Genomic DNA, 11,267 nt, shown 5'->3' on the forward strand with positions numbered 1-11,267 from the left:
CGCAGACTCAGCTGTGTCCTGGGCTGGGTGCTGGGCCCTCCTTGGCTTTTGGTGACTGTACAGTCAGAATGGGAGTGACCCTGAGACCCAGGGGCCTGGGATGAGCTCACAACGGCCAGCAGCCACCCCCTCCTCGATGACTCCGTTGAAGGGACGGACACTGCTTTGGGGTGGGGGCTGCGACTGGTGGTTCTGTCGGCACCTTTAACCTTGCGGCTGAGCGGGCCCCTCTGGGCTCAGATTCACTGGCCATCAGCCCACAGTAGCGACCTTGCGCCCCCTTTTCTTGTCTTCTTCCCTTTTCCCACCCAGGGCAGGGCACAGCCCGAGGGAGGCTCAGGTGCCGGCAGAGAAGCAGCTAGGCCTGGTGGAGCGCGAGTGGCCCGCGGCCTAGGCGTGGGGCTGGAGGATGTTGGTGTAGTCGAGGGAGGTCTGGGGCCTCCCCTGCCGCGTGGCTGAGAGGAACCGCTGCACCTGAGGGGAGGGCGTGGGTCAGGGCGCTCTGCTGGCTCTGCCCAGCCCCCTGCCCTGGCCTGGCCCCTGGAGGTGGGTGCCCACCGTGAGGAGTGTGATGGCAGCGCTGTAGCTCACACTGAGCAGGAAGAGTGTGGCGAAGATGCAGAGGCCAGTCCACGTCCACAGTGTCTCACTCTCAGCCTCGTCCACGCACACGTCCAGCTCTGGGAGACCTGGCCAGTCAGCCCTCCCGGCTCCACAGTGGCCGCGGTGGTCGGGGACAGAGCCCCTTGCTGCTCTCGGCAGCCCTTGCTGCTGTTCGGAGTGGCAGAGTACCCTATCCGGGGCCCTCTGCGACTGCGCAGAGCCGCCAGCCAACCCTGAGGGTGGGGACCCAGGTCCCGAGTCAGTCAACAGCCCAGGACCAGGCTGACCACTCCTGACCTCTCGTCTGTGGGCCCCCACTCTGGCCCCATTTTCCCTCTGCTCCTTACGGCTTCTCGGGTTACCTCTACTCCTCCTCTCTCTAGACCCCACCGCCTCCCCAGAGAAGGACCCAGCACCTTGGCACAGGAGTGGCCCCTCACTCAGGGCTCTCGGGAGGATGCGTGAGCTCTGCAGCCTGGCTCCCAAGACCTGGGACTCACTGCGTGGGTGCTCTGAGGGGCTGTCCTGGTGTGGACTATGAGCCCAGGCCTGTGGGAGTCCAGAGCGGCCTCCTGGCCCTATCCTGGCCCTACCCTGGCCCGGCCCCGCCTACCAGCCTGGTCCCTCTGGCTCCTCTTGCCCTGGGTCCCCTCCACTCCCTTCCCCAATGCCCTGAGTTGCCTGCTGGTCACGGGCCACCAGCAGGCGCAGGTCCAGCCTCGGCCCCTTACACCTCTTTCTGCTGCTCCCGGCCCGGAGCTGGGTGCAGATGGGCCGGGATGAGTGAAGGTGAGTGCATGGCTGTGGCGGTGTGCAGGGACTGTCTTCAGACATGGAGGGGCTTTGTGCTCACGGGGTGCCCAGCGCCTGTGTTTCTGTGTGGATTTGGTGGGTGCTGTGCACTTGGTATGCATGACCACGGGGAGCGTTTGGATTGGGGGTGTCAGATGCACCCGTGGGTTTGAGGCCTGGGAGGGGCATGTAGCCTGCTCTGGGATTCTGGTGTGGGTGAGAGGGGGAGTGGGATGGAGCCCAGGTCCTGGGGTGCATCCATCCTGTGTTTGACAGGGTGACAGGGAGGGTTGGACTGGAGGACACCATGTGAGGCCTCCATTTCTGTCTGGGATCCAGTGGCCCAGGTATGACTCAGAGGAGGTGCTTGGGAGTAGCCTGGCTGGAGGCAGCATGGGAGGCGGAGTGTGGGCCACCTGTGACCATGTGTGGGGTGCCTTTGGCATCCTGGTGGTGGTGCAGGGCGCTGTGGAGTTGCTATGGGGCCTGGTACATGCACAACTGTGCCTTGAGTGGGCGTGACTGGGTGTGACTGGGTGTGTGAGGCTGGCAGTTCCCTGGGGGCCGACTCAGGATGGACCGAGGGGCAGGGGAGGGGCAGTAGGAGAGGGGCCTGGGTGCTGACCTGGGCCTGGTGTGCCCACAGGGCAGGGTGGTGGAGGCTGTGGGGTGTGAGTGGGCTCGGCCCCGTTGGCCCCTGTGCTGGGGCTCTGCAAGGCGGGGCAGGGCAGAGGCGAACCGCAGTGGCACAGACTTGGGGGAGGGCTGTATGGGGTCCTGTGTGCCTGTGTGGGGGTTTCACTTAGGGCTGTTTTTCCACCTGGAGGGGCCTGTGTGCCCATCTACACCTAGGGGTTCAGGGGCTCCTGTCCAGGGGGGTAGAAGCCAAGTCCCCAAGAGAGAGGGCCGTGGCGGCCGGGCTCCCTTGCCCCCTTCCCTGAGGACCTCCCGTGGGTCTTTGGACTCCTTGGAGGGGGTGAACCCAGAGTAGGGGCAGAGAGGGCCCAGGGTATCTGTGATGAGTCCCTGCAGATACACTGTTTGACAAATACCCCTGACACGAAGACAAACGGATGAAACGGTGCCTCAGCCCTGCCCACCTCCTCCCACCACCTCTCCTGGGGGGACTCAGCCCTGCCCACCTCTTCCCACTGCCCCTCCTGGGGGGCCCATTCCTCTGTGCCAAGATGCCCCTGCCCACAGCCCTGCCCGCTGCCAAGAATGGGTGTACCCAGGGCTCTGAGCAGGCACAGTTTATTGGGGGTGGCTTCCTGGGGTGGTTGCAACAGTGGACAGAAGGTCTGGCCTCCCTCCCCACTGCACAGCTGGATGGAGCCCTGAGAGGGAGGGAGGCAGGAGTGCATCATTTACCGGGATTTACAGACACCGCTTTCTGGACGATCCATGAGGGGCTCACTGCCTCATGGACTGCACGGCAGATGAACTCGTCTTTCTGCTCCCATTCGGTCTTGGTCACCTCCAGGCGGCTGAAGACGAAGAAGCCGGAGCCCTTGGTCTTGCGGGGCTGCGTCATGCTGTGCCTGGCGTCCGGGAGCTGCACCTCGTTGTGCAGCCACTGCACCGATATGTCCTCAGGCATGAAGTTCTGGATCAGGCAGCCGAGGGTGCGCTTGTCCCGGCTCTCCAGCTTCTCTGGTGTTGCAAACACATAGACTTCCGGGGCAGCACGCGGGCCTGTGGTCAGACGTGGGGTCAAGCCCAGGCTCCGCTCGCTCGCTCCCTCCCTCCTCCCCACGACCCTGGCCTGCCTGTGGCTCACCGCTGGTCTTGGTCGTGGACCGCACGAGGGCCCTGGGGAGGTGGGGGTGGGTCACCCTGCACTGGTAGGTCTCCCCCTCAATCCAGTCTTGGGTGACCACCGGCAGGACGGACGTGACAGTTAACGTGCCATTGTGCTGCTTCTGCTCCCTTGGGGTGACCTGGGGCACGGGCTTCCCACTGGCCCGGGACCAGGTCAGATTCACAGTCCCCTTGCTGGGTGCCAGGTCCACTACCAGACAGGTGATCGTGGGCGACTTGCTGATGAACAGGTCGAACGGGCTGGGCCGGCTTAGGTAGGCACTGACCCCTCTCGGGTTGGAATCTGTGGTACACCGGAGGACTGTGTGAGGCCCGCCCGCCACCTTCTCTGGCCTCTGTGGCAGCCACCAGGGAAGGTGGGAACGTACCCGCACACTTCTTGGTGCTGTCCTCAAAGGTTTCACCTTGATAGGTGACCTGGCAGGTGTAAGTGCGGTCCGACAGCCAGTGCTTCTGGGCGAGGGTGAGCTCACTTTGTGTGGAGGCCAGCTCACCCTCCTGCGTGGCAGGAGGGGTGGGCGAGTTCACTTCCATGACCTGCCCGTTCTCCAGCCAGGTGACGTTGATGGCCCCTGGGGTGTACTCGGAGATGAGGCACAGGAGCTGGACGGTCGGGGGAAAGTGCCCACCGCCATCACAGGATGACTGTAAGATCTTCACGGTTGGTGGGGTGAAGTCCCTGGAGCAGACTGGGGGAGAGCTGATGGTCATGAGGGTTGTTGGCCTCCCTGGGCTCTGTGCACCCTCCCTCTTGTCCCCACATTCCTGGCCCGGGTCCCCAAGCATGCTGGGTGTTCCCACTCACCCCCTGCCCGCTCTGCCAGCCCTCAGCCTGGCACTCCTGGAAACTGTGGTCTCTGAGCTTGGCCCTCTCTTACCGCCAAAGGTTTTGTTGACCTCTTTGTCTGCGGACGATGGAGTGTGCACCACACGGCAGGTGAACATCTGCTTGGCCGACGCACCCGAGACGGTCAGCAAGCTGATGGTGGCATAGTGACCGGAGGGCGTGAAGGTGGTGGCTGGTAAGGTCATAGTGCTCCTGTTGAGGGAACCTGCGTCCCAGGTCACCATCACCGGCTCCGGGAAGTAGCCCGTGGCCAGGCAGCCCAGGGTCACGGAGGTGGCATTGGAGAGAATGTGTTTGCAGCAGGGGATCAAGGGGAAGACGAAGGGGCTCTGTATGGAGGCTGTGAAGACAGAACCTAGTCAGTGCCAGCCTCGGGCCAGGGCCCATCCGGCCTGGGGGTCTGGATGGAGGAGCTAGGGACCCCGTGGCAGCCCAGGGATCCAGATGGCCAGGCTCATTTCGGGCCTTTATCCCCACAAGCCCCCGGCCCAGGGCACCTCCCAGGGCCGCCGTTCCCCCACCAGAAGCTGTTGCTCAGCCACTATCCTCAGGATGGGCTCAGGAAGAGGGTGCCTCCAGGATGACCCCAGCGTCCCCATCAAGGCGCTGCAGCGTGGGCACTCAGAAGCAGAGGCACTGGGCCATGCCCCTAGGCTGAAACCCGGGGACCCCATGGGACGTGGAACACCAGAGCCCTCCCCCTTCACTCTCTCTGGGCTCATGGTGGATGGTCTGCCTGCCCTCCAACCCCGACTCCCATCCCCCGAGGCTGTGGTCTCAGCCCCTCGGGCTCTCGAGTGCCGAGCCCCCATCTCCCCAATGCAGCAGCCCTCCCCTGACCTGCCAGACGCCCATGGTGCTCTGCCTACTCCTGACCTCTAGGGGAGGGCGGGGAGACTTGCCCTGATGCCAAGGGCAGTCCCTCCCACAACAGAACCCTGGCCCAGACATTGTGGTCTGCACAGCGTGGCCCGGAGCCCTGGCCCGGAGCCCCAAGTCGCCAGCCCATCCTGCCCCTGGAGCCCAGTTTAGCTTGGTCTTGAAGTCTGCCCTAGGCACCCCGAAAATCATAGTATCCAGTCCCACTCTGCCCACCGGGACAGCCAAGTTCAGCTGAGACTGGCCCACTGCAGGTGTCACCCTCCGAAGTGCACTTTAGGCCAACCTGGTTCAGCCTGGCCCAGGTCAGCCCAGGACCTCCCCTCGCAGGCAGCAAACTCTTATTTCAGTCCAGCCAGCTCAACCAGCTTGCTTCTGTCTCAGCTCCTCTTAGTCAGCCAGGTGAGAATGGTCAGTCCAGCTCAATTTAGCCCAGTCCAGTTTAGCTCAGCAAAGCTGGACTTAAAATAGCCACCTCACCCCAACTTCACACAGATGAATACAGTCCAGATCAGCTTAGTCAGCTAAGTCTAGCCTAGCTAATTAAATCTAGTTATGACCAGCTCAACTAATCCTACTCAGCTCAGCCCAGCCCAGCCCAGCTGAACTCCATTTAGCCCAGGCCAGCCCAGCTGAATACAGTTCAGTCCAGCTCAGCCCAGTCCAGCACAGCCCAGTTCAGATGAGCTCAGCCTGACCCAGCCCAGCGCATATTAGCCCATCTCAGCTGAACCCAGTTTGGCCCAGCCTAGCCCATCCCAACTCAGTTTAGCCTCGCTCAGCTCAGCCCAGCTTACCCAGTCCAGCCCAGCAGCCCAGTTCAGCCCAGTTTAGCCCAGCCCACCTATGTTCAGCTCTGCTCAGTTCAGCCCAGCCAAGATCAGCTTATCCCAGCAGAACCCAGTTTAGATCACCCCAGCCCAATTCAGTTCAATAATCTAAGCCCAACTCACTCCAGCTTCTCCTGCCCTGTCCATCTCAGGTCACTCACCCAGCCTAGCCCTCCCCAGCTCAACCCAATTTAGCTCAACCCAGCTTAGTCAGCCCAACCAGCTAAGCTTGGCTCAGGTCTGTCCAGCTCAGTCCAGCCCAGCTCCATCCACCTCAGCCCAGCTGGCCTGGCCCAGCCAAACCCTGTTTAGACCAGGCCAGCCCAGTCCATGTGAACTCAGCTGAACCCAGCTCAGGTCAGCCCGGTTAAGTTAACCTCAACCTGACCCAGCCCAGCCCATATTAGCACATCTCAGCTGAACTCAGTTTAGCCCAGCCCAACCTAGGCCAGCTGAACCCAGGTTAGGTTAGCTTAGCCTAGCCTAGCCCAGCCCAGCCCAGCTCACCCCAGTCCAACCTAGCTCACCCCAGTCCAACCTAGCTTAGCCCGCTCAGGCTAGCCTAGTTCAGCCCAGTTCAATTCTGGTCAGTTCAGCCCACCCCAGCCCAACTGAACCCAGTTTAGCACAGCTCGGCTTAGTTCAGTTCACCTTAGCCTGGCCCAGCCCATATGAGCCCAGCTGAACCCAGTTTAGCACAGCTCAGCTCACTTTAGTTCATCTTAGTCGGGCCCAGCCCATGTGAGCCCAGCTGAACCTTGGTTAGCCCAGCCCAGCCCAGCCCACTCAGGGCTAGCTTAGTTCAGTCCAGTTCCCTTTGGCACAGTTCAGTTCAGCCCAGCCCAGATCAGCTCATCCCAGCTAAACCCTGTTTAGCTCAACTCAGTTCAGCAATCTAAGCCCAGCTCAGTCCAGCTTCTAACCCTGTTCATCTCACAGGTCCCTCACCCAACCTAGCCCTCCCCAGCTCAACCCAATTGAGCTCAACCCAGCTTAGCCCAACTAGCTAAGCTTGGCTTAGGACAGTCCAGCTCAGCCCAGGTCTTCCAGTCACAGCTCAAGCCAGGCCAGCTCAGCTCCATCTACCTCAGCCCAGTTGGCCCGGCCCAGCCAAACCCAATTTAGGCCAGGCCAGCCCAGCCCAGCCCAGCCCATGTGAACTCTGTTGAGCCCAGCTCAGCTCATCCCAGTTCAGTTAACCTCAACCTGACCCAGCCCAGCCCATATGAGCACATCTCAGCTGAACCCAGTGTAGCCCAGCCCAGCCCAACCTAGGCCAGCTGAACCCAGGTTAAGTTAGCCCAGCTCGCCCCAGTTCAACCTAGCTTAGCCCGCTTGGGCTAGCTTAGTTCAGCCCAGCTGAAGCCAGTTTAGCACATCTCAGCTCAGTTCAGTTCACTTTTGCCTGGCCCAGCCCATATGAGCCCAGCTGAACCTAGGTTAGTCCAGCCCAGCCCACTCAGGGCTAGCCTATTTCAGCCCAGCCCCAGTCAGCTCATCCCAGCAGACCCCAGTTTAGATCACCCTAGCCCAATTCAGTTCAATAATCTAAGCCCAGCTCACTCCAGCTTCTACCCCGTCCATCTCAGTTAACTCACTCAGCCTAGCCCTCCCCAGCTCAACCCAATTTAGCTCAACCCAGCTTAGCCCAACCAGCTAAGCTTGGCTCAGGTCTGTCCAGCTCAGCCCAGGTCTTCTAGTCACAGCTTAGGCCCAGCCAGGCCAGCTCAGCTCAGCTCAGCTCTGCTGCATCCACGTCAGTCCAGTTGGCCTGGCCCAGCCAAACCCAGTTTAGACCAGGCCAGCCCAGCCCATGTGAACTCAATTGAGCCCAGCCCAGGTCAGCCCAGTTCAGTTAACCTCAACCTGACCCAGCCCAGCCCATATTAGCACATCTTAGGTGAACCCAGTTTAGCCCAGCCCAGCCCAACCTAGGCCAGCTGAACCCAGGTTAGGTTGGGTTAGGTTAGCCTAGCCCAGCCCAGCTCAGCTCAGCTCACCCCACCTCACCCCACCCCAGTCCAACCTAGCTCAGCCCGCTCAGGCTAGCCTAGTTCAGCCCAGCTAAGCCCATCCAGGTCCGCTTCTGGTCAGTTCAGCCCAGCCCAGCTGAACCCAGTTTGGCGCAGCTCAGCTCAGTTCAGTTCACTTTAGCTTGGCCCAGTGCATATGAGCCTAGCGGAACCTAGGTTAGCCCAGCCCAGCCCAGCCCACTCAGGGCTAGCCTGGTTCAGCCCAGCTCAGATCAGCTCATCCCAGCTAAATCCAGTTTAGCTCACCCCACCTCAACTCACTTCAGCAATCTAACCCCAGCTCAGTCCAGCTTCTAACCCTGTCCATCTCAGATCCCTCACTCAGCCTAGCCCTCCACAGGTCAACCCGATTTAGCTTAGCTCAGCTTAGCCCAACCAGCTGAGCTTGGCTCAGGTCTGTCCAGCTCATCCCAGCTCAGCTCAGCTCAGCCCTTCCAATCACAGCTCAGGCCAGGCCAGGCCACCTTAGTCCAGTTCAGCTTGACTCAGCCCAGCTGAACCCAGTTTAGTCTAACCCAGCACAGTTCAGCTGAACCCAGTTGAGCCCAGCCCAGCTTAGTCCACTCAGGTGAGCCTAGTTTAGCCCAGTTCACTTTGGCACACTTCAGCCCAGCCCAGCTCATCCCAGCTGAACTCACTTAGATCACCCCAGCCCAATTTAGTTCAATAATTTAAGCCCTGCTCACTCCAGCTTTTAACCCTGTCCATCATCAGGTCTCTCATCCAGCCTAGCCCTCCTCAGCTCAATCCAATTTAGCTCAGCCCAACTTAGCCTAACCAGCTAAGCTTGGCTCAGGTCTGTTCAGCTCAGCTCAGCCCGGCTCAGTGCAGCCCTGCTAAGCCCAGGCCAGCTCAGGTAAGCTCAGCAGGTAATACCCTAGCTTGGTGTCATTCAGTCTAGATAGTCCACGAACACCCCTTGTATCCTAGGTAGAGAACTGTAGCTTGTCCCTACTCCTGTGTCGGTCCAGCTTATTTCAGTCGAGTCCAGGTCAGCCTACTTGAGCTTAACCCAATCCTGGACCACTCAGTGCAGGCCACCTCAGCTCAGCCTGATTTTGCCTTGCCCCCCAGATAAGTCCAGCTCAGCCCAGCTCAGTCCAACTTAGGGCTTAGAATAACCCAGCTCAAACCTGGCTCAACTGAGGGTAGATCATTTCACTCTACCCAGTCCACCCACTCAACTCAGCTAAACCCACCTGGCCCGGGCCAGCCCCGATTGCCCTAGCTCAGTACAGCTCAGCTTGGCCAGCCTATCCTCTAAAGGGACAGGGTAGCCCTCTCAGCCCACCCAGCTTGCCTCAGCTCAGTCTGTTCTGCCTGTCTAGTCCACTCAGCCAAGCCCCACTCAGTCCCTGTCTGTCGAGTCCACTCAGTCCATCCCCCTCCGACTTGCCCAGATCCGCCAGTCATGCAGTGCAGCTCAGGACAGATCCCTGCTGCCGCCTACCCACCCTCCCTCCCAGCTCTGGGCTGGCTGTCCCTGTCCTGGGGGTGGCAGTCTGCACCCAGCCTAGCCCTGCCCAGCGTGGGGCCTCTGACCTTTTTAGTCTTGGGCCCAGCTCTGTCCCAGGCCCTTGCCTTCTCCAGGTCGGTGTGAGGCTGTTTCTAGCTTTCCTGTGTCCCCACGCGGGGAAGGGGTGCCTAGAGTCCGTGCAGTGACCAAGAAGCTTGGTTTATGCTGTGAGGGTGGCCCAGGAGTCCCTTCCCGGTCAGGGGCCCAGGCAGCCGCTCCCTCACTGCTGCCTGGGCCAGCCCCTCGACTGGGTTCCCTGTGGCCTGGGCCAGCCCCTCGACTGGGTCCCCTGTGGCCTGGGATACCTGAAGTGCCGGGTTCTCCATGTGGTGCCTATGGCTGGTGTGGCCCATCCGGCTCCCTGTCGCGTTCCTGGATAGCTCCCAGATGATCAGTAACCATGGTGGTTATTTTTATGCCAGGCAATGGAGCCTGGGTAGGGGGAGCTCTGCCTCAGTGCTTTCAGCTAAAAATGGGGTGGGAACCCCCGGAGGCCTGGGCCGCCCTGGAAGTTCCCTTTTCTCTCTGTTCTTGGGAAGTCGATTGAGCAACAGCGGGGGCTCAGGTGACACTCCTTCACTACGGACGCACGCCGAGTGCTGGGGGAGGTTCTCTGCCCTCTCAGTCCCCACCCCGGGGCCCCTGCCCCCCTCCCAGACTCTCACTCTTGATGCCTGCCTGGGCTTGGTGGTGCCGGTCAGCAAACTCGGGGTCCCGCTGCCTGGGAAAGGGAGAAGGCACTGGGCAATGCCACCTCCGCTCCCACAAAAGCCTTGTGAAGAAAGGATGGGGGCTCTCTTGTGCAGGAGAATGAGGCGCACTAAGGTGAACTGGCCCTCAGGGGCCGTGTGTCCAAGGTGTGCATGCAGGGCTTCCTGATGGCCGCAGCCCTCGTCCCCATGACCTGCTTGGAGCTGGCACCCTGCACGGTGGCCTCACCTTGTACTCCCAGGTCACCGTCCTGCAGCCGGGGGTCCCCAGCTGGGCTGCTCCTCAAGGCAAGCACACACAGGCGGGGGCCTGGCCAGGGGCTGGCAGGGAGCTGGGCGGAGGTGGCTGGTGGCTCTGCAAGGTCCCTGCAGCTGCTGGAGGCTGGGGACGCCATGACCCATCTATGCCGTGGGTGGGTGTGGGCACATGAAGGCTGGGCTCGGGCTCGGTGGCCTTCCTGGAGGCTCCCGTGGCATTTGTCCCTGGTTGCAGGCCTGAGCGAGATGATTTCCTTCACACCGTTGGCCTGCCTGTCCCTGGAGGCCAGCATGCATGGAGTGGCCACCGGGGAGGGGAGGGGTGTATAGAACCTTTGGGGAGGGAGACACTGGGACCCTGCCCCCAGGACCCCGGGTTCCCAGGGCTGGTGGTCCTGTGGAGGGAGAGGGGCTGTCAGGCCTGGCACCCTCAGAGGGATGCTCAGCACGTGTGGAAGACCCCGGAAGGGCTGTTGGCTGTCAGAGCCCTGGAGGGGCTGTGATGTGAGGCTCAGGGAATCCAGGCTGGGTGTGAGTGTCCTGTTCCCAGGCTGTCCAAAGCCCCCATGCCCTGCTTGTGGCCCTGGGGAAAGGTGCCGTGTGGGAGGGTGAGGAGGAAATGCTGAGTTCCCTGGAAGGACCCATGATTCTGAGAAACCACAGCAGGGGTGGCGAGCCTCCTGCCCCCGCCGGCCCTGGTGAGGCTGTGTGCACTGTGTGGGTGTGGCTGGGGCTCCACTTGCCCCCCCATCTACCTGCTCATTTTCCCCAGGCTGTGGGCATTTGGGGGCAGGGGCCTCAGTGAGAGCCCTCTGGCCTGCTCTCTCCCAGTTCTATCCAATGCCCCAAGCTGTGCTAGGCTGCAGGGGCTGGGCAGAGTGGGCCCCCAGGAAGGAGGATGGCATCCCAGCTGGGGCTCCATCTCTGGCCCCTGCCAGCCTCGAGAACCCCAGGTCCTCTGTGTCTCCCTCCTGGGGC

General features: G+C 61.4%; 1 gene segment (V, D, J or C); it reads right to left on the reverse strand.

Moving 5' to 3' along the window:
• Window positions 1-70: 70 nt before the first annotated feature.
• Window positions 71-9,944, reverse strand: LOC113223232. The segment is given in 7 exon segments: window positions 71-474; window positions 559-836; window positions 2,767-3,090; window positions 3,176-3,499; window positions 3,585-3,905; window positions 4,095-4,403; window positions 9,627-9,944. Coding segments are annotated over 6 exon segments (1,524 nt in total).
• Between the last annotated feature and the right edge of the window lie 1,323 nt (window positions 9,945-11,267).

The sequence above is a fragment of the Piliocolobus tephrosceles genome, unplaced genomic scaffold (genome assembly GCF_002776525.5).
Source record: "Piliocolobus tephrosceles isolate RC106 unplaced genomic scaffold, ASM277652v3 unscaffolded_39973, whole genome shotgun sequence".
Lineage (NCBI taxonomy): Eukaryota > Metazoa > Chordata > Mammalia > Primates > Cercopithecidae > Piliocolobus > Piliocolobus tephrosceles.